The sequence below is a fragment of the Callorhinus ursinus genome, unplaced genomic scaffold (assembly GCF_003265705.2).
Source record: "Callorhinus ursinus isolate GAN/ISIS: 27379988/994484 unplaced genomic scaffold, GSC_fseal_2.0 scaffold7, whole genome shotgun sequence".
NCBI lineage: Eukaryota > Metazoa > Chordata > Mammalia > Carnivora > Otariidae > Callorhinus > Callorhinus ursinus.
The window spans coordinates 47,585,815-47,607,866 of NW_027397069.1; the positions used below are offsets into that span (position 1 = coordinate 47,585,815).

The 22,052-nt window shown below is 38.7% G+C and overlaps 1 protein-coding gene across 5 annotated transcripts in view; it reads right to left on the reverse strand.

The window, feature by feature from the left end:
* VWA8 (von Willebrand factor A domain containing 8) overlaps window positions 1–22,052 on the reverse strand; it is a 336,853-nt gene that overhangs the window by 73,398 nt on the left and 241,403 nt on the right. For all 5 annotated transcript variants that reach the window (XR_012378777.1, XR_012378779.1, XM_073894490.1 and 2 more), the window contains 2 exons: window positions 19,709–19,790; window positions 15,686–15,890 (listed from right to left, as the gene is read on the reverse strand). Coding sequence is in view for 3 of the 5 variants with exons in the window: in XM_073894490.1 (XP_073750591.1) it covers window positions 15,686–15,890; window positions 19,709–19,790 (287 nt within the window). In the remaining 2 variants the exon portion in view is untranslated. The remainder of the gene's footprint in view (window positions 1–15,685; window positions 15,891–19,708; window positions 19,791–22,052) is intronic.

The following is a 22,052-nucleotide window of genomic DNA, read 5'->3' on the forward strand; positions in this document are numbered from 1 at the left end:
AGCTCACAGACACCCTCATGTGGTCAGTAGAAATACTAATTCCAGCCAAATGAACAAGAAAAATCTGAAGCTACTTAACGATCAAGTATAGCAAGATGGATAGATAAGCGTCAAATAACAATAATCAAGAGTCACTATAATAATATTATTTTAGGTCCTGGCCAATGGCCAGAGGAAACTTTATCTCTCTCTGACCAAATCTTTAACGACACTGAAAGATTATAATGGATGACTTCTTAGGCCTTGTTCACAACACAACTCTGTTATAATGAAAAAAATATTCAATCTAAATACTGGCTATGTTAACACATCTTTATAGATTTTCCTCTATTATATATGACTATGAATGACAGAGCACTCTGGGACTCTCTGAGTGTAACTGGTATGTGAGGGTAGTTCAACCTGAAGGTTCTGCTAAACTGTCTCCCATCAAACTTAAGTAAAACTCAACTAGTAGGAGTAGAAGGGCTAGGGCATATTAGAGAGAAGCTGATGAGCTGCAAACGTTCAAGCTGCTCTGGACATCCATTCAAGAGGGTAGGTTAATTTGGTGAGTTGGTTAAATGGAAGAAGTTTAGAATGCTTCTTTTCTATTAACAGGTTGATCTAAGGCAGTATCCAAAGAAAACTGACCAAAGAAATAGTATTTCTACCAGGACAGAAAATCAGAGACAAAAGTAATTGGATCTATTTTTTTTTGTGCCACAAATTAAAGAAGTACTAAAAAAATGACTGAGGCATGTCAAAAGGACAAAGGAGCTGGCTTGAAGGGGTTCCCACTGGCTAAATCTGGAACAATTTGAACATCAAAATAAATAAGAACATATTCTATTATATTCTATAATCTGTTAAATAAGATAGAAATCCGTGAGGTAATACTAATAAAAAACAAAAGGATAAGAAGGGGAGGGGGGTCCTTTCTTAGCTTAGAATGCCAACTGATAAATGTAGGAGGACTGATGAAACTGGGAAAAATCACTGTTTGGCAACCATTGTAGTAATGATTGATTCAAGCAAGAATCATTGATGGATGGTAAAATTAATGAAAGAAAGCTTGAGGAGAAATAAGAGATTTACATAGTCTCGAAACATAGGCCCACAAAAGACATATATTAATTATAAAAGGAAAAAATATTAGCTTCATGGTGGAGAAACACAGTGGAGATAACACCGTAACCAGATGTTCGAAGTTAACATCACCAGTAATGGGACAAACAAACACTGTGCCACCTAATAGGACACAATGAGAAAAACATGGCATCATTTCTGTGATAGTCCTGCCACAGATGCATAAACTGAATCTAAAATGAGAAAACAGTAGCTACACCCAAATTGAGGAATGTTTTTACACAAGAATTAGACTATGCTCTTCAAAAATGTCAAGGTCAAGAAAGCCAAGGAAAGATGAGAAACTGCTCTGGATTGAAAGAGAACACCCAGGGGTGCCTGGGTGGCTCAGTCGTTAAGCATCTACCTTGGGCTCAGGTCATGATCCCAGGGTCCTGTGACTGAGCCCCACGTTATTGGGCTCCCTGCTTAGCGGGAAGCCTGCTTCTCCCTCTGCCCTTCCCCCTGCTTGTGTTCCCTCCCTCACTGTGTCTCTCTCTGTCAAATAAATAAATAAAATCTTAAAAAAAAGAGAGAGAACACGTGATCCTGGACTGCCTCTTTGTGCTAAAAAGGATGCTATTGGGACATGTGAAATTTGAATAAATTCTAAATAAAGTTGGCGATCAGACATTGATGATGTCTGGTCGCCAACTTCCTGATTTTGAGGTTTGTATTGTGGTTATGTAGGAGGGTGCTTTTGTTTTGAGGAAATACTGAAGTGTTTAGAGGTAACAGGGTATCATGTCTATGGCTTACTTTCAAGTGGTTAGTGAAAAAAATATATATGGAGAGAAAGATAAACAAAAAGTTTTAAAACATGTAATTGTATTTGGTGAGGAAAAATAAAAAATTATTTGTTTATACCTGAAGACAGAAATTACAAATAGGCTTGGATTTAAGGCTCTGAGGGGGAATGCTTTTCCTTTCTATTGTTTTTATCAGCAGTTGTCCTTAGTGAACAATATGCTCCTTTCAAACTCACCAAAGTTTAGAAGAGACAGTGAAAAACTCTGAGTGGAAGAGTCACATATAATTATAAACATGTAAATATAAATATTCTTTCTATTTATCTATCTACCTACCAACCTATTTAACTAACTATTTCTTAAGCTGGGCTTGAGTGAGAAGGAGAATTAGATTCAGAATTTTGAAGCCTGTTTAATCTTGAGAGCAGTTAGAAGCTTATCCTTATCGTCAAACCAGAGAGATGTGCAGCTAATTTTTTAAAAAGATTTTATTTATTTATTTGAGACAGAGAGAGAGAGAGAGAGAGAGAGAGAGAAAGTGCACAAGCAGGGGGGAGGAGCAAAGGGAGAGGGCGAAGCAGACTTCCCACTGAGCAGGGAGCCCAATGTGGGCCTTGATCCCAGGACCTGGGATCATGACCTGAGCCGAAGGCAGACACTTAACCGACAGAGCCACCTAAGCACTTCTAAGTAATTATGGGCTATAAGTTAGGAAAAAACATTGTACTTTAGTATTAAGAGAGCCATAGTAACAATAATAGCTTCTATTTATTGCTATGAAACAGTCCTTACATATTTGTTGGGAGTTCTATGGGTTAACTCAGACCAGATTTAGAACACATGAATTTGTTTCTGATATTATGTCAGCGTTTCCCCTTCTGGGCAATGAGTTATTTATGTAAATATGATGGCAGAGTGGTTGAGGTAATGACTCACAGTCAAATGTGGCACTTTCCCCTTTGGCTAGCACAAAACCTAGTTAACCTTTTACACTTCACTACCGGGGCTCTAGAGATGTCATTGGTCTTTATGGAAAGGATTATTCAACCCATACCAGCATCGTGAACTGTAGGGCCTTTAACAGCATTGTGTTCAGTTCTTAAAACAGAAATATCTAAAAGAAAAACATGATGAAAATGATCCAATATTATTAAGTTCTTTTCTCTGGGAGAAAAACCCATGGTAATACCATCAGAGCGCTGTCAAAAAAGACTTGACAATTTCATTCAGAACCCTCAAAACTGGGAAGTCTCCAGACAATTGTAACTAGGGTATTTATTTCTGCCCTACATGTGCTTAGAAAACCAAGCATATACTTCTGAGGTACTCGCTCTAGAAATTAAATGGAAGATGAAATTAATGAATGCTATAGATCAATCATTGGCCTAATTATCTTCATATTGCATTTGCTAAGACTCATGTTTCATGAATGTCATGCTGAGTGCAAAACAAAATAAATCTGACAATAGTTCTAGCCTTCAGGAAGCCCTAGCCTAGAAAGGTCATTAGTTGTCACTTGCAAGGGGGTGGCTTTAGCTGTCAAAACTACAAAAAAAAAAAACAAACAACAACACATGGTCATGTTTTTTGCTTATTCAGTATTTCTTTTGGGGTATTTCCCTTATTCTTAATTCCTAATTTTGTGTTTCGCATGGGACCGATAGGGTCCTCACTCATCCCAAACTCTAGGAGTGAAGACATGACCTAGGTCTGACCAATTAAGAGTATCTCACCCTTTTGGTCACAGTGACTGGTTCAGGATGGGCAAGTGATCTCACAGGCCTATTGGAGTACCCCTTAAGACTTCTGCTGAGGGCGCCTGGGTGGCCCAGTTGGTTAAGCGACTGCCTTCGGCTCAGGTCATGATCTTGGAGTCCCGGAATCGAGTCCCGCATCGGGCTCCCTGCTCGGCGGGGAGTCTGCTTCTCCCTCTGACCCTCCCCCCTCTCATGTGCTCTCTCTCTCATATTCTCTCTCTCAAATAAATAAAATCTTAAAAAAAAAGACTTCTGCTGAAATTACTGGCAGAGATGTGCGTGCCCCTTTTGCTGGGATAGTCAGCTATGAGAACCATTTATTCCCTAGCGCTACCAGGGCTATCTTTGCCACCCGATGGAGAAAGGTTTTGTAAGAATGAAGCCACTCCAGAAAAAAGCAGAGCCAAGAGGAGAGAGACTAGGTCACATGAGCCAATAAATTCCCTTTTAATGTAAGCTGAATTTTTTCACTTTTAATGCTCTATGTAAGCATCATTTTTCATACTTTTTTCCACACTAAATCTGAAATCACATGAAATAATAGGTCCTCCCTTCAAAGATATAGGGATGAATTATTCTTTTAACTGTCAACCCTAGCATTCCAGATTTATCCTCTGAGGTCATAAATGCCATACAATGTGGCTGTATCCTGACCTGATTCAGGTCTAGAATTAGCATAAAGGTCTTGTCCTAAGAGATCTACTACACAAAGTCCATGGTGAACTGGAGTGAAGAAAACCAGGAATCTAAAGACTGTCAATCAGGGTGCCTGGGTGGCTCAGTCAGTTAAGCGTCCAATTCTTGATTTTGGCTCAGGTCATGATCTTGGGGTCGTGGGATTGGGCCCTGCATTGGGCTTCGCTTGGTGTTCAGGGTAGAGTTTGCTTTGCTTGTCCCTCTCCCTCTGTTCCTCCACCCCCTCCCCATTCACGTGCGCACTCTCTCTCATATAAATAAATAAATAAATAAATAAATAAATAAATAAATAAATAAAATCTTTAAAGACTGGCAACTTGCTGAAATAGTCAAAAGAATCTGAATAGATTTGTGGACTACTGGGTTAAACAAATTAAAGAGGTTTCTTTACTGGGACTTCTCAAAGCCAGATATCTCCTAATTATAATTTCATCTCTTAGAGGCTGCTAAATTATACAGTGTCTTCCAACAGCTTGAACGTGGATTCCTTATTAAAGAGGGTTCTGAGACTCTCCTTTTGGAAATATCGGTAGGTTTTTCTAAAAACAAAGCTCAGTTGTTCTGATCATTCCCTCTATTCTCCTTAGCATCTCACCATTTTCATGGTTTCAAATAAAATCTCAATGATAAGGATGGTTACAACTCTTGCTAGCTTGAATCTCTAGTCCAGTGATGTATTTCTAATTACCAACTGTACACTGTCTGTGAAGTATCTCACCATTACCTCAAACTCAGCATACTCAAAATGCCTGAATCCTATCTCCTCTCCAACTCTCCTGGTTCCTACAATGATCTGCCATTTTGCCAGATCTCCAAACTAGAAACATCCATAATGTCTGCCTCCATGTCACGTACTCAGCCTTTCTCCACCAACTCATACCCATGCTCACTGTTGCCCTAGTTCACTTAGGGTTCTTTCCCAGACTGTACATGACTACCAAGTCCATCTTCCTAATGCAGCCTTCAGGGTGGCAGAGACATTTTAACAATGTTTATTCTTCTGATCCAGGAGCATGGAATATGTTTCCATCTTTTTGTGTCTCTTCAATTTCTTTCATGAGCGTTCTGTAGTTCCTAGAGTATAGATCCTTTGCCTCTTCGGTTAGGTTTACTCTGAGGTATCTTACAGTTTTTGGTGCAATTGTAAATGGAATCAATTCTCTAATTTCTCTTCCTACAGTTGCATTGTTAGTGTCTAAGAAAGCAACTGAGTTCTGTGCATTGATTTTTGTATCCTGCCACATTACTGAATTGCTGTATGAGTTCTAGTAATTTGGGGGTGGAGTCTTTTGGGTTTTCCACATAAAGTATCATGTCATCTACGAAGAGAGAGAGTTTGACTTCTTCTTTGCCAATCTGAATACCTTTCACTATTCTATTTTTCCTAGTCAATGACCTTCAGCAGCTCCTAGGCACAGGAAACCTAGAAGCCTCATTGGACCTTCATGCAGCCTAGTTTCTCCTATTCAGGTGACTCCTGATTGCACTACTACCCAAAAGATACCCCTTGCTTTTAGTTAAGTTTGTCTTACAATTTGCTACAGATATGCCTAAACAGACTAACATCCTTTCAACTGCTTTTAAAAATGTCCTGTGCCAATAAGACTGTGCTGAAACGAAATCACACCCTGTTTTCTGAAATCCCCCAGCCTGTGCATTTCTGGTGGTCGCAGACCCAGCTCTTACTCCCACCCCTGCTCTGGTATACCCTCTACTGTCTCTTTGGGATAGCTGGTGTTCAACCTGGATTTGCCCTCTGGGCTTTGAGCTTGCATCACACTGGCTGTGATGTTTGCCTACCATTCCCCTGGTATCTGCGCCAGGTCTCTCCTGGATTTGTTTTGATCCAAGCCTATGGCACAATTCATCCTCTTATTAAGGAAACACACGGTGTTCATTTGTATCTGTGCCTGTGGTCATGATTTTTGGAGTGCCTGGAATGTTCTGACCTCTTCTTTTGAACTATATAAAGACAAATAAAATAAAATAATGTTCAATCCAAGCCCCATTTTCTTCACTTATAAATTTTGTCTGCATACATATTTCTCTTCCTATTATGGCACAGGGCCCAAACTCCCCAATCTACACTGAACGACACATGATTTTGTACTACTTGCTGCTGTTTCATGACTATCAGCCTTATCTCCCCAATCACGTAGTATAAACTCCCCGAGGGTAAAAACCAGGCTTTGTGTTTCAGTATTTCCCCATCTCCCCACAGGTCTTACATTGGTGGGGACAGAGCAAGTACTCCACAAGAACATTCTGGATGGCTGGTTCCCACGGGACTCAAATATCTAGTTTGTCCATAATTTCCATAATTCAACAGATGACCACCAGCCCATCCCACAAAGAAACTCTACAGCTAGGATTGCCACCATCTTCCTAGGAGATCATGGTTTGTTGACTTTCCTGAAGCCAGGTCTGGAGTATATACACTGTTATATGAAAATCAACTTGAACTATGGGATGGGGTTAGGGGGGAACCAACAGAGTTTTTAAGGAACTGAGATTCAACTAATAGAGCCATCAGATTATAGATATAATGGCACAATAGGAAAATTCTTCCTCACCAAAAAAAGTATTTATGGTGGCAAATATGTAATTATATTTGGATCTACAGGTGTCAATTGCGGCTTGAAATTTGTTGCTGGAGGGCCATTCATTAATACAGATTGAGATGATATTTAAAAGTTTTCAGTATATTTATATCCAGACAATTACTGATAAATCAATTAATTTAAAAAACGAAAGGGACAGTGTTTTTTTTGTGTGTGTGTGGGTACACAAACGTGGCTGAAATAAGATTGATACTTGACTGGTTAATTAAATAAAATCATGAGAACACAGCAGTTTGGAAAAGAAGAACAACTTCTAAGTGAAGAAAATGCCAGCCTCCTCTGAGACAGACCAGTTAGTCTGGTTCCTCTGGCTTTTGGGTCCCAGCCAGTTTTCTGCTCGCCCTGTAGCTTGTAAGTTTCACACTCCTGATCCAGAAATAGTGCACATTTCTCTAGGGGATCCAATGCTTTTAGCAGTTTTCTGATGGAAGCAGAGAATTCTGATAGCCCTATTATTCGGCTATAGGTCATGGGGGAAATATACAGGTGGCGCTCTGCCTGGAAAGTGAGCAGAAGTCCATGGGAGAAGACCCATTTTCCTACCTCTGTCTTCCTATTGGCAAGTCCTACAGAGGTTCACATGAAACTGGTTCTAGAAAATCATTTTAACTCCCTACTGGGCCTTGTGTCTTTTAATTTTTAAACTTTTAAATGTGTTATAGAATTAGGAGAAAACTAGCAAATGAATGTCCAACCTCTTCTATAGAATTTATTCTTGCTACCACTTTTTCTCCCTCCATATAGCATTTGTTTGTTTGGTTGGTTGGTTTGTTGTTTATTTAATTCTAGTATAGTTAATATGTAATGTTATTATTAGTTTCAGGTATACAATATAGTTCAACACTTCTATACATGACTCAGTGCTCAATTTCCAAGACATCTTTCCTGTTCGTTCAAAGTTCCTATGTTAAAATAGCATCACGTTTTTCTTTTAAAATTATCATATTTTCTCTTCTCTGAGAATATCAATTGTCACTTTCTGAAATGTTCTTCTTCTTGCTGCATCATCTCTATTTTCTCTGTTCATTTGTTTAGATTTCCACCTTTTTTTTTTATAAGAGGCTATCCATTAATATTTAAGAATAAGGGGGCTGAGGGTGCCTGGGTGGCTCAGTTGGTTAAGCGACTGTCTTTGGCTCAGGTCATGATCCTGGAGTCCCAGGACTGAGTACTGCATTGGGCTCCCTGCTCAGCAGGGAGTCTGCTTCTCCCTCTGACCTTCCTTCCTCTCATGCTCTCTCTCTACCATTCTCTCTCTCTCTCAATAAATAAATAAAAATCTTAAAAAAAAAGAATAAGGGGGCTGAAAACTTTCTTGCATAAAGGTAGGTCTTGACAATAAGTGGGTCTTCTTGTAAGGTTACTAGGGAGAAACTTCCAGAAATTAGCATCAGAAAGGCTTTTCTCTTGGACATGTCAGTTTCCAGAAAGGATTTTTCTACTCTTCTGCTCAAAGTACATAAATGTGGATGTCAGCTTCATGGGATCTAAATAAGAAAAGACTTTCACTTTGTCTTCTTGATTTCTATATGATTTCACTCTTGTCCTAAATTGTATAAATCTCCACTACAGCTCCTGTTTCTGATTGGCCTAGAGAACAGCCAATGGCCCAGGCGCATAAGATGGAGGAGAACATCTGGATATCGAAATGGTCGCTATATAGACTTTCAGTTAATCTTCCAACTTTTGGTGCCACCCTGCATTCTCCAACCTTCAGAGGTACATGGTGTCTTCAAGTCCTGATGGCCTAACACTTCGCAGGCTTCTACAGAGTACAGCATCTTGCGTCTTATTCGACCCCCCCCATGCCCTCCGCCCCCCGCCACTGGAGGAATGGGTTTAGCTCTCTCCAGTTGATAACTTATTACCACCCACCCATTTATTTTCCATCCTCCAAAGTGTTGTTGCATCTCTAGTTCTCTTTGTCTGTGTGGGGTTTGTACTTTTCTTTGATCCTTTATTGTTCTTTTACTGGGATTTTGGCAAGAGACAAAACTAACCACATGCATTGGATTTATCAGGAGTCCCTTCCCCCTTCCTGAAAAACTGGTTTCAGGGATTATTTCATCTTGGAACTTCTTCCAATGATAGAGTCAAGTTTTTCTGTGCTGTCTTCGGAGCCTTTGATCATGCTCCTATCAGTTTATTTACCACATTGCACTACAGTTTACTTGGTTATGGCTCTATGTGACTGTAAGTTCCTTGGGTCAGTACCTGTATCCTATTTCTTTCTTCCTCCTAGCAATTCTGGGAGCTCAGCATATGTTAATTAAATAAATGGAAGAATGCTTGGAATTATTCAAAGAAGAGCGGTCAGAGATGGTGCCTGTGGCCTGACCTTGTGAATAAAAAGAGAGACATTTTTAGAATGTTGTAAGGAGAGACAAAAGTACTGCATATGGAAAAACTAAGAAAGACAACTCCCAATTTGACTTGCTCTTTTTATTGCTCTCAGGACTCAGGCTAAAGATGATGTATATTTTGCTGTGTGTTTTTTGGTCCTGTTCTAATCTGTCTTTTGAATAAGGCTAAACACTATAATCCGCTGCTGACAATTGTCCTATCATTGATTTCCTGCTTTTCTTCAAGCTGACAGGTTTCGGCACAGACCATTTTTTTAATTCCTTTTTTGGGCCTGACAAAACTTTTCCTAAACAGGATTATAAACAAACCTCACATCTTGTAACACTAAGATAGATGATGAATTGTGTAACTCATTGGGTCATGATTTAATATTAGGTGTTTGGGGAACACAAAAACCTCTTTTTAATTTGGTTTTGTTTCCATATAAGCATTAAAGAATTCTATGGGCCAATATTACCTAAATTCTAAGTTTCTAATTTTTATTTCTTTACTGAGTACCTCTGTGCCAGGTACTAATGCATTTCATTCTTAAAACATCTTTGTAAGGTACAATGGTTTTGTCTTTATATTATAACTGGAAAGTAGAGCCAATAGGCTATACTGCTTATGAATAAAATTACAATTTTATTTATAAATGTAACAGCAAGGTTTTGTTTCTATAGTCATTGTGATGTGATTATACATAATGAGTTCAAAATCATAAAAATTCTAGAACTATTGCTTGTCAACATTTTCACTGCATTTGACATCTCAATTTATAACTAATATATTACAGAATTAATTTATTTTCCTTATATACTTTAAATATTGCTAAGATTACTTCTTTACTTGCTGACCATATTGTTAAATAATATGCACTGAGGATATAGTAACATACAGAATAATGATCTTAAGGTCCGTCATGAAAGAAAGGAGTTAAAATACTTCTGTTGCTGATGATTTGGAAAAGCAATTTCCTAAGGTGAGGTCTTTTCTACAATGAGAAAGCGAGATATTTGTTTTTAATGTTAGTTTAAGACAACTGTAATGCCCACAGTTATTGTAATTTATAGGATTATTATTTTTGTTGGATATGCACCACAGGTTAACGAAAACTCATGGCCTCCCTGAAAGTCATAAGCTTGTTGATTTGCTTGTCTTAGGGAGGTGGTTGCTCATTTAATTTTTGTTATAGTTAGCAATTACCCACCAAGTTGTGATCTAATGGAAGCACTGCTTCTGGAGAAATGTAAAACTCAGCTGGTAATTTCCTTCTGAAATGGTGTTTATAAGAAAGGAGGCTTATACTCATGAACCCATGAGTGTCATCCTACTTGAGTGCAGACTTCTTTCCAATTCTTTCCTCAGCCTGAATTCCTGGTTCAGCAAGAGCATCGCCAGTCTATAACTGGGACAACTGCAGGCCTCAACACTTCCCAGAGATAACATGACACCTTACCTGTGTTTTTCGTTCTTCTCTCCTTTTTCTGCTGCCTTTCCCTCTCACCCACATTTCTGTTGCCTGATTTCTGAAAGACCCTGCAGATAGGTAACTGTGATAATTCTCCTTGGGGAGTTAAAGGTTTAATCAAGCCAGTGGCATGCTGGAGCCTGACCGTACCACTTTGTGAGAGATGGCTGCTAAATACTCAGAAATTTGGCAAGTAGACTGTTAACCTTCGGCAGCTTGAAATCAGCCACGGAGGGAGTATTTACACCATGGAAATTGCCAAACATTATAAACGGCCCCACCCTCCCTCCCCAAAGAGCTGGTCTATCAGCACCCCACGGGGTATTCCTCCCTTGACATCTTGCATTTTCATTAGAAACCTTATTCAAATCTGAAAGTCTTATTCAAAATCTAGATTCAAAGTGAATTTCTTTGGCTGGGAATGTCTCTAACAGGAACAAACATGGGAAAATCATTGGAGGCATTGCTGAAATGTTACCGCATAGGCAAATGGTTAGACCACCTTGCTGAAAACCAGCTCTACTCACATATAGCTGGGTAAGATAAAGTGGGAAATTATAAAAATTAAAAAAAAAAAGCATTAGCTTTTTGAGCCAAGGAAGAGTTCCAAAGATATATGTACATATAATAATCCTATAAAATATGGATTGTTCTATAATAATGACCCACTGAATTGGACTAAGTATTTTCAGAATTACTGGCCAAAGCGAAGAATGAAGTACAAGAGTAAACTATAGTTTACTACAGACAAAGAACTGCAAACCCCCTCAGAGCATGTGGAGAGTACAGTCTGCATACTGCAAAACTAAATGTACTATTAGAGGTCCAATGAAATGATCTAGTGGTTTCCAAAACCGGAAGCAGGACTTTCCATCTTACTGAGATCTTAAAAAAAAAACAAAAAACAAAAAAAACCTGTTGAGCTAGTAGTTTAAGACCAGGATTATTTACCAAAGTATAGCAATCCACCTTTACTCATATTCCTAGAATACCTTCTTTAAAAGCGGGAAAGGATTAATGGTGCTTAATATAAATTAGTTATCTTTTCTATGTATTTGTTTCATTTGTTTCATTGCCTCTACTATGTATCTACTACCGGGCACTATCTTCACTGCAGAATGAGTAAGTTCCAGTCCCACAATGTGTTTCAAAGATTCTATCCATTTTAAAAGTATATTAGGTAAGGAAGTACTGTTCAAAGGCCTCAAAGAGATTCCACCAGTAATATATAGAGGATTTTCTTTCTAATTAGTGTACTGTAATTAGATAATAACATTTGACAGCTATAACCTTTTAGCTTTTGGGCTCCCACAAGAATAGTCAACAGGAGCTTTTTAGAGAAGATGATCTGATTTCTGAAGAAAAATGGGGTGTAGCTTTGCCTTCTTGGGATGAATCCAAATGTAACTAAAAATGTGAAAAATATATTTTATAGAGAACACTATGAAGCATCGTCAGAAAAATTTTGACTTATAATTAATACATGCTTCTGAAAATATGGAGTCTAAAAGTAATAAATAGGAATTCTTTCTTTAAAAAATATTTATTTGTTTATTTGAGAAAGAGATAGCATGAGCAGGAGGAGGAGCAGAGGGAGAGGGAGAAGCAGACTCCCCACTGAGCAGGGAGTCCCATGTAGGGCTCGATTCCAGGACCCTGAGATCATGACCTGAGCCAAAGGCAGATGCTTAACCAACTGAGCCACCCAGGCACCCCATAAGTATGAATTTTTAATTATGGGCTTCTAGAACTATAGTTACGCTGACACTGAGTTTGTTGTTATAGTTGTTTGCTGTAAGAAAAACACACGTTCCTATCAAAACATGTAAAATTAATGAGCACATTTTCTATGCAGAGCTCAATACTCTTTTGTAAACTGTACTCATGAAAGAAAACTATCAATGAATTCATTAGGTAAAAATAAAAATTCAAAGAACAATGGCTACAGAACTAGTAACTCTAGAAGGCTGAAATGTAGCAAGATATAAAGGACAGTGATAAAGCGTGTAACTGATGTTTATCTAAACATCAACAGTTCTTTTGCTACCATGCAGAAGAACCAGGGAAAAAAGTGGGTCAATAAGTGGGGCATGGCTTGGCAGGTTGTTTGCCTGCCGTCACTGCTGACCTCAAGGAGCATCTTGTGACCAATAGGAACCACACAAGCCAGGCGTGTGTATACCTCCCATGCCAGCCGGCCTCGGCTGCCTTAAACGACTAAAGTGCAAAGCAGGCCTTTTAAATTTCCGTGATGTAAAATAAGTCCATTTCGCCACTAGATGGTGATCGGGTTACTCTGCCAGGAGCAGGGAAAGCGGCTGGTATTTAGCCAGCAATAAGGATGGCACTGAGAACACACTCTCTTTTCTCAATATTTCTAAGAAAGGCATTTTTCAAGCTCTAAAACCAGGAGTAGACATCTGCTGAATAAAGGGCCCATAAATGAGTAACAGCTTGAGGGATCACACAGTACGGGAACTGCTTAAAGACACATTTTTGCTTGTTATTACCATTACTCCATAATGATTACTATTTGGATTTGGTTGTGTAAACTACTCGTAAATAATAACATGAACTGGTCTAAATAAGAGCAATTAAATATACTGTCTTTTTTTTTTTTTTAAAGATTCTATTTATTTATTTGACAGAGAAAGACACAGCAAGAGAGGGAACACAAGCAGGGGGAGTGGGAGAGGGAGAAGCAGGCTTCCCGCTGAGCAGGGAGCCCGATGTGGGGCTCAAATCCCAGGACCCTGGGATCGTGACCTGAGCCGAAGGCAGATGCTTAACGACTGAGCCACCCTGTGCCCCTATACTGTCTTATTATTTACCAGACAGGGAGGGGAGGAGAGATACGACCAAAAACTAAAACAATGGTAGACCATTTGGACAATTAATCCTGTCTGTTTACACATAAAGATACATGCTCACAGTCTGTTTCTGGGTTTGAGTGTGTATATAAATATGTATTTCAATATCAACCAAAATGGATTCAGGAACATCAGAAATGGAAGCAGAAGGTTGGATAACATCTAAGTTTCTAAATGAAACTAACATCCAATTCTCAAATGTGTAACTTTATTTCTGAGTAAGTTTTATTTCTGCTACAGCTGAACTTTGAACTGGAGACATAAAGTTATACATTTCCTGGAAAATGTTTGGTCTGGGAAGGATCAGATGTTGCCTTGCAAACGGTAGCCAAGTATTTTGATTATTTTTGGGATGTTAGATAATATATTTCTGTTCATTTCTAACTTATTAACTATAGATATTCATTTAATAAATACTTATTCGGTTACATTAAAAACAAATGAATAATTCCTGACAGTTTAAAAGAACAATTCCATTTCTTATCAAATAGCTTCAATGGCCAGTGCAATTTAGTATATGTGAGTGTGAGCATATACAAACATACTAATTCCCTCTGTGTATCAATCATTATGCTAGGAGCTGGGAATAGGAAGATGAACAACAGAGTTGGGGAAGTCGCGGGGAAGAACATATGGCTAAAACACAAATAGGGGTTAACTTTTCTAGCTGTCAAGACCAGTTATGAAAATCATGAGTAAAATTCCTTTTTAAAGTTCTATTGTGGAAGAAACTTAATTTAGGCCACAATCTTGACCATAGGAAAAATATGACCTTTCATCTCCATGACATACGAGAAATTGAAATAAAGTATAAGAAATGCAAAAACAATAGTATTTACTCTTAGGCCTCAATCCCTGTAATGAAAAGAGGAGCTTAATTCACAAGGATACACTAATGCTTAGAATAATAAGAGAATCAGAACCACAGTTAATTAATCTTCCAATTATTGTTATGGGTAGTGACCAACAAGTAGTCTGTTGTTATGATGGATTCACTGCACTTAATGACATGTTTATTTTAGAGCAATACATTTATTTTAGCTTAATTAAATAAATATATTCATACCCTTTCAAAAGAAGTTGAGGTTGTTTGCCTATGTTGGTTTGCGATCTTCACAATGTTCCTATAAACTTTTAAGAATCTAAGAGAAATATGTATTATTCATTCACAAATCTAAACAGTTCTCCTTTAAGGGAAATCACAAAAATAACTACATAAGAGAGTAATTATTAATCAGGTATCAATGGAATAGTTTGTGGAAATTTTTTATCCTGCTAATTGGCTCTTTACAGAACCACACAGCTGATAGGAACCTACTTTTCTTTCTTACCTTGCTGGATAAGAATGAAATGTAAACACTGAAGTTTTCTTCTGAAGATTAAAATAAATCAATTACAAATAAATCCTTTGATGATATGCTTCAGTACCTAAGGGCACACAGCTTTCCTCATTGTTCACGGGAGTTCCAGACAGCAACCAGATTAGCTGGTGACTGAGTCATTTCTGGAGTTTCCTCTCACTTTGGTGCCCTATTTCCATGTTTCTTTCCAGTGCAGGGTTGGGTCTACTTCTCACCACTGCTAAGTCTGCATGATTGGGACATAAGGAAGTTGGGAAAGATGCATCTCTACTGGATGCATCATTTACTTATCTTCTCTAGGCTATAGGTTTTGGCCCTACGGTAATGGGCTGCATTTTATATCAGTATCTCTGCTTCCTTGGTAGCATGTAGAGATGCTGAAAATGATGGCAGTAAAAGTCAGAACAGATGTGGCAGTGGTGCTGGAAACCGATTAACGCTGGAGGTTAGACAACAAACGTTGATTGTATTCTCATGTTGTGATGTGAGGGACCTGCATATTTAAGAACTGACCAAAAAATGGGCACATTTTAACTTTTTCACTCGCTAGAGGGATAGATTTGTCTTTTCCTATTACGAGAAATTATTTTAGCTATTTAAGCAATGATATTCAAGTTTCGGGGCCAGAAGTCTCCACAACTGTGGCATCTGGAACTAAATTATATACCTGAATATGCACCTTTAAGAGAGAAGGTCAATTCAAGTGGTACCTGAATATGTCGGTCACCTTCTTGTCCAATCATGTTTCTCCATTCCGTGAGTGATCGCTGCAGATGTTCAAGTCCAGTTTCCCAGAGTCTGATGCAACCTCCCATATCAACAGTAACAACACCACCTTTGCCCCACTCAGCTAGCAGAGCATCTGTGTCCGAAATAGTAGATAGCCATGTGGTATATGGCGAGAGAGATTCTGATCTGATAAGGAAATTATAGTAGTCAGTCAATTGGTAGTAATGAAGCTAGTTTACCTAATTTGGTTCATTAAACTTGCTATAAAGAATTCTAATAGTAAGCACATTAAAAGATACCAAGAGATTCATCTGTAAGAAAAAAAATAACACAGTTATCTATTGGTTATTTACACTTTTCTGTATTTGTGGACTCCTGATGATACTAGCATTCACTGTCAGAAGGAAATGAACTCTAAACCATCTCATATCTCATGCACCTGCAATACTGGACTCTTTAGGGCTCTAGGTTTCAGTCTAAGTGCTGAAACTGATGTCTTGTTTATGGGCTTTAACTGCATTTGTATTTAGTATTTTCCATTTTCTAACTTAGGAAGTTACAGGAATTTATAACAAGGAATTTATGTATTTCTCATATTACATATATCATACATATACATATTTCCTTTGTTATATATTCATTTCTAGGAATGCAGCTTTTGCCTATAAGTCAACGGCACACTTCCTTTTTCTGTATATAGCTCTCACTAAACAAAAGAAACAGATTAGAAATTCTAATTAATCTTTAAATACATCTGATATTTTCTATATGAAGTAAATGGTCTAAAGGGATAGTCTGATCAGATAATAAAAACACAATAAGCCATCAGTGGAGATCTGGGAAAAACCACAAAACCACTATATGTTGGGTAAAATCTTATAATATACTAAAGAATAAACCAAGACTACTTTGACCTTTCTTTCCAGTCTGCCTTAGTAGATACTCAACACAGAGTGACAGAGCTAGCTACTCTGGGACACAAAAGTTTTAGAAAATGTTAATATGAAGAGGATGGTAACAGGAGGATGGGTCCCTGGGTTTCAGAACTACTTTACAGTTCTAGAAGGACTCACAGAAGGTAACATTTGATATAATACAGGGTTTATCTCATGGTGCTCTCCCAAAAACATGTGCCTTAGTAAAAAATTAATAGGTACAGATGGTGAAGTAAAGGGCTATTCCAGAACAATGAAATTTATCTATGTGAAACAATAATGTTTGAGATTCTTCCAAGAGCACTCAAGATGTAAGACTGTGGAGTACTGTATTTACTGGCTAAATGTTTAACTCTTCATACCATGAGATTTGAAATTTCTATGGGCAATTTCCTTCAATATGTCAAAAAAAGTGCTGAAAAAAAATCACATATTTACTACAATTTGCTCCTCAGCTCTAGAATCTCTTCTTCACCTTGTTTTAAATGCATCTTCCCCTTACTACATAATGGCAATGTCATTAAAGAACACACAGAATTATAGTAGAGTGAGGCCCAGATTTCCATACACCCACAGATGAGAGTGAGGCAGTACCATTTTACAGATGTAAATAATACAAAAATTTGAGGAAAAATACTCAAGTTTTACTGGGGGCAAAAGTGGTGTATTCATTTTGGCCCTGTAGTTATATACAGTGTTACTGTATTTTCTGTTATTTGAAGTTAGCCATCAGATGGAAAATTCCAGCTATCTAGCAGAATGCTAAATTTAAGCAACTAGCAGGAAAACTGAAATCCAGATGGGTTGTTCTCTTGGATTGCATATATGCCAAAAATGGCAATAGCTAATCTCAAGAGAAATTCAGGATATACTGATAATGAACAGACTCCAAATCACATGGCACTTGAAATATGGCAAGTCCAAACTGAGATGTTCCAAAAGTGTAAAATACATACTGATTTCAAAGAGTTAGAAGAAAAAAGGAATATAAAATATCTCATTAAAATTTTTATATTGAATATGTGTCAAAATGATAACATTTTACGCTTTTAAAATTTTTAAAAAATATTTTATTTATTTATTTTAAGGAGAGAGCGTGCATGAGAAGATAACATTTTAAATACATCGGGTCAATAAAAACTGATTAAAGTTAATTTCACCTGTTTATTTTTCCTTTTTAAAAATATGGCTAATAAGGAATAGACAACGAGTGACACTATCTGGCTTGCGTTCTATCTCTGGTGGGCGGTGCGGCTCTGAAGGAACAGCCGCTCTGCCAGGTGTTCCTCCCCGGCAGGCATCACACACGGTTCACACAGAAAGTTAAAAGAGAAGAACAATGAAATAATTTCTAAGAGGAATACTGGAAAAAAATGATTAATGCTTTCAGAAATGCAAAAAAACCGAAAGTTGTTCTTTGCTTTTGTTGCTTGAACTAATAGTATATTTTAATAAGCATATACTTCATACGGAATAAGGAGTTTCCCCAAATGACTAAAAGCCATTTTCCATTAAACTGACACATAAAGATGCTCTAAGAAGGCATACTTACATATGTTGGAACAAGTAAATCTATTTTTTTTGAGTAATGCTTTGATTATTCGTATTTATTGAACCTGATTAAGGGTCCTAAGAAATGAAACTGTGTTTCTGAGTTACTATGACCTGTCACGTGGGGCTAGTTTCTTCTAGGGGTTGGAGGAGTGGCTAGAAAGTGGCTTGGTGATGCTGGGGGTGAGTGACAGGTCTCAGTGTAGCCGGCCTTTCTCTCATGCTGGAAGGCTCTCCAGGCTCCTCTGCTAGAGTTCAGGTGAGGTTTTCATCCCTGTGTTGTGAGAGCTTAGTCGCCCATCAGGGACCGTATGTTATGAGGGGATGTGGTGTCAAACTAGGCCAAAGCAGAGGAGGAGATTAGAAGAAGGAGGTGCTGGCTGGGGGTGGGGGTGGAGTGGGTGGGGGAGGGGGGCAAAGTAAGGAAGAATGAGGAAGTTCCAGAGCAGGTGTGTGGTTCGGCTGAGAGAGGGAGATCAGGCATGGATGCATCCAGAAAGGGACAGGCTACTGGTGAGGACACTGTGATTCTCAAGGGTAGAAACCAAGCACGTAGTTTTCCTTCTGTATCCTTAGTCTAGCTGGTTTACATACTTTGCTTCCATCACTGGACAATAATAGAAGCAGTGAATGGTCATGAGTTCCATTCAAAAATCTCTGGAAGCCTTTAGCTACTGTATAGCCTTCCCAACATTTTTAAAAAACCATTTTTAAAAAATGCTATTTAAATTCCTTTGACATTTTGAACACATTTACCTCTGAAAACTAATATATGAAGTTAATAAATAAGGTGGATGGAGCTCAAGAGTATTATGCTAAGCAAAATAAGTCAGTCAGAGAAGACAAATACCATATGATTTCACTCACATGTGGAGTTTAAGAAACAAAACAAACAAGCAAAGGGAAAAAAAAGAGAGAGAGAGAAAGAGAGAGAGAGAGAGAGAGAGAAACCAAGAAACAGACTCTTAACTATAGAGAACAAACGGAGGGTTACCAGAGGGGAAGTGGGCGGGGGGATGGGTGACACAGGTGATGGGGATTAAGGAGTGCACTTGTCGTGATGAACACCAAGTATTGTATGGAAGTGTTGAATCACTATATTGTGTACCTGAAACTAATATTACACTGTATGTTAACTAATGGAAATTCAAATAAAAACTTAGAAAAAAAGAAAAATAAAGATGAAAATTTTTTGCAATACTAAAAACGCTGTTTCAGATAAATTAATCATTGGGATAAATCAATGAATAGATCAATGATAAAGAAATGAAGCCCTGAAGGCTTAGACTTATACCTATATAACATTTGAACATTTTTCCCAAATGAAAATAAAAATAGCAGTAAAGCATGCAGAACAGCAGCAAGATACAAGCCAACTGCAACTGGGGTGGGGGGCGGGGGGGAGAAGAGCCTGCTATTTCAGGAGGCAAAAGCACACATTTACTCGGAGGGCTTGGTAAGACTTGACTTGCTTTTGATCTGACATATGAACTGAGAACAAAGGTGAACGTGGATTACCTGGGAATAGGGATATATCGGAGTTTCTTTGATTGAAGGTCAGTGATTTCTATATAACCAGCTGTTTGCGGAGGGGTCACATCTGCAGACAAGTCATGACATGAGCTGAGTATTAAATTACTGCATGATACCAAAATAAGACCAGAAGAAAGCATGAATGTTGCTAAAAGTGTAATGAAGTTATCAGTAGCCTAGGGCAGAGCTCTGAGACCCACCTGACAAGGTCCTGGGCCAAGTCTAGTCTCTAGGGTATGTTTTTGTCAACAAAACATGAAGATTGTCAAATACATACATATTAGGCCATGATTCCTCACTGTCAGAAAATGACCTAAGTCCTTTTCATTGTCTTTGCTCGCTTTCCAAGACGAGACATTTTAGCACTTTGAGTTTATTTGAAAAGATTTCATCACCTGAATTCTGTTTTTCCTTCCTCGGAAGTCACAATAACAGTACAATGTAGGGGATGCAGCACCCACTTTGTAATCGGACTGGCCACTGGCTCTGACATTTCTGAACTGTGTTTTACGCTGGTCAAGTTAGTTATCTTGCTTTTGTCATTTGTAAAATGGGGATAACAACAGCATCTGAGCATCACAGACATTATTTTGAGGATTAGATGCATTTAGTGACTGGAAAGCATTTAATTAGTAGCTGCTCAGCACATGGTACCTGTAATTATTAGGGCCCCCCAAGACAGGAGAGGGTGTGGTGAAGATGGGCCCGTGGGATGAGGACTCTGGATCACGGATGAAAGGGTGGGGGGAGGAGAGGGCATGACACAGAGGGGCCAGGGCCCCCACCTCTAATTCTGGAGTTGTTTCCCAGCCAATTCCAGGGGTCCGCTGACTTCTCTCCCAAAGCCCTGAGCACCACCACTCATCATCACTAGCTGCCACTACTGTGTCCCAGAAACTCTGCTTAGTCTTTATAGGCAGTGTTTTTAATCCTGACCACAAAGACTCGTGATTCCTGCTGGAGTGAGGAGGAAGCTGAAGCTAATAGAGGTGAGATGATAATGTGACCTGCTTGAGGCGACACAGCTAGAGAGTGATGGAGATGGCTTTCAAACCCACGCCTTCCTGGCTTTGAAATCTCTGCTCTGTCCACCACTCCACATAGCTCCTGCCTAAGCTGACCCTAGGGCAACAATTTTTAAAATGGCCTCATTTTAGAAGATACTGGCCATTAATGTCTCTTAAAAAAAAACTCCCCTACACAGAACCCATACCTTTTTTTTTTTTTTTTTTTAGATTTTATTTATTTTTTGACAGAGAGAGAGACAACGAGAGAGGGAACACAAGCAGGGGGAGTGGAAGAGGGAGAAGCAGGCTCCCTGATGTGGGGCTCGATCCCAGGACTCTGAGATCATGACCTGAGCCGAAGGCAGACACTTAATGACTGAGCCACCCAGGTGCCCCCAGAATCCATACTTTTAAAAGATTTTTGTTTGTTGTCTGTCCTTATTACAACTTCAGGTTAGAATGAGATATCCAGGATGTTCATACTGAATTTATCCAACGTAGTTTAAAAAAATTAGAAACTTGGCATTTTTGTTTAATGTTTGCAGCCGGAGGTTTTTGAGTAGACCCTCCGAAAAATTCAAAACTCAAAATATGTCTTATTTATTCAACAAACATGGTTAGGTTTACTTGGTACCAGACACTATACAAAGCACTGAGGAGAGAGAAGGAGATGTGATTCCTGTCTCATCTGAGGAGCCCACAGCAGAAAGAGGAAAGTTCCTTAAAAAAACAACAACAACAAACCACACACACACACACAACAAAAGAAAACCCATCGTGGGCCTTTGGGGACCCACAGGCCTGGGGGCTAGGTATGAGCAGCAGAGCAAGGCAAGGAGGAGTGCCAGAGGTCAGAGGGTTAGGAGGAAAGGAAGGTAATGTCCAGGGACAGCAGAGGGTAAGAAAAGAGAGTTACTATGGTAACCTGACCACCAGCTGCATTGGCTGTCCCTAGATGGCCATTTATATAAAACAAGCATGCTTATCATCAGTTGCACACAGCCTGCACTGCAAATGCTGCCTGGGATAGAAGGTCAGTCTTGGATAAAGTTTTGCACCATATATCACTTTTGACAATTCCTGCTGCTAAGACCTAGCCGAAGTAGGTTGAATTATTTATAGACCCAGGTTCTTTGCCAAAAATGACCAGCTATTGAAGAGGTTGGGATGACTAGAGCTGTCTCGTTAACCGACTTACATTTTGGCTTGTCACTCATGGGAGCTTTTTTTTTTTTTCATAAGTAGTAGTATTAAGCTGAGCTATGGCCACCAGTGCTTTCAGACAGCCCATGAAAGCAAAGCACAGTAAGCCAACTTATTTT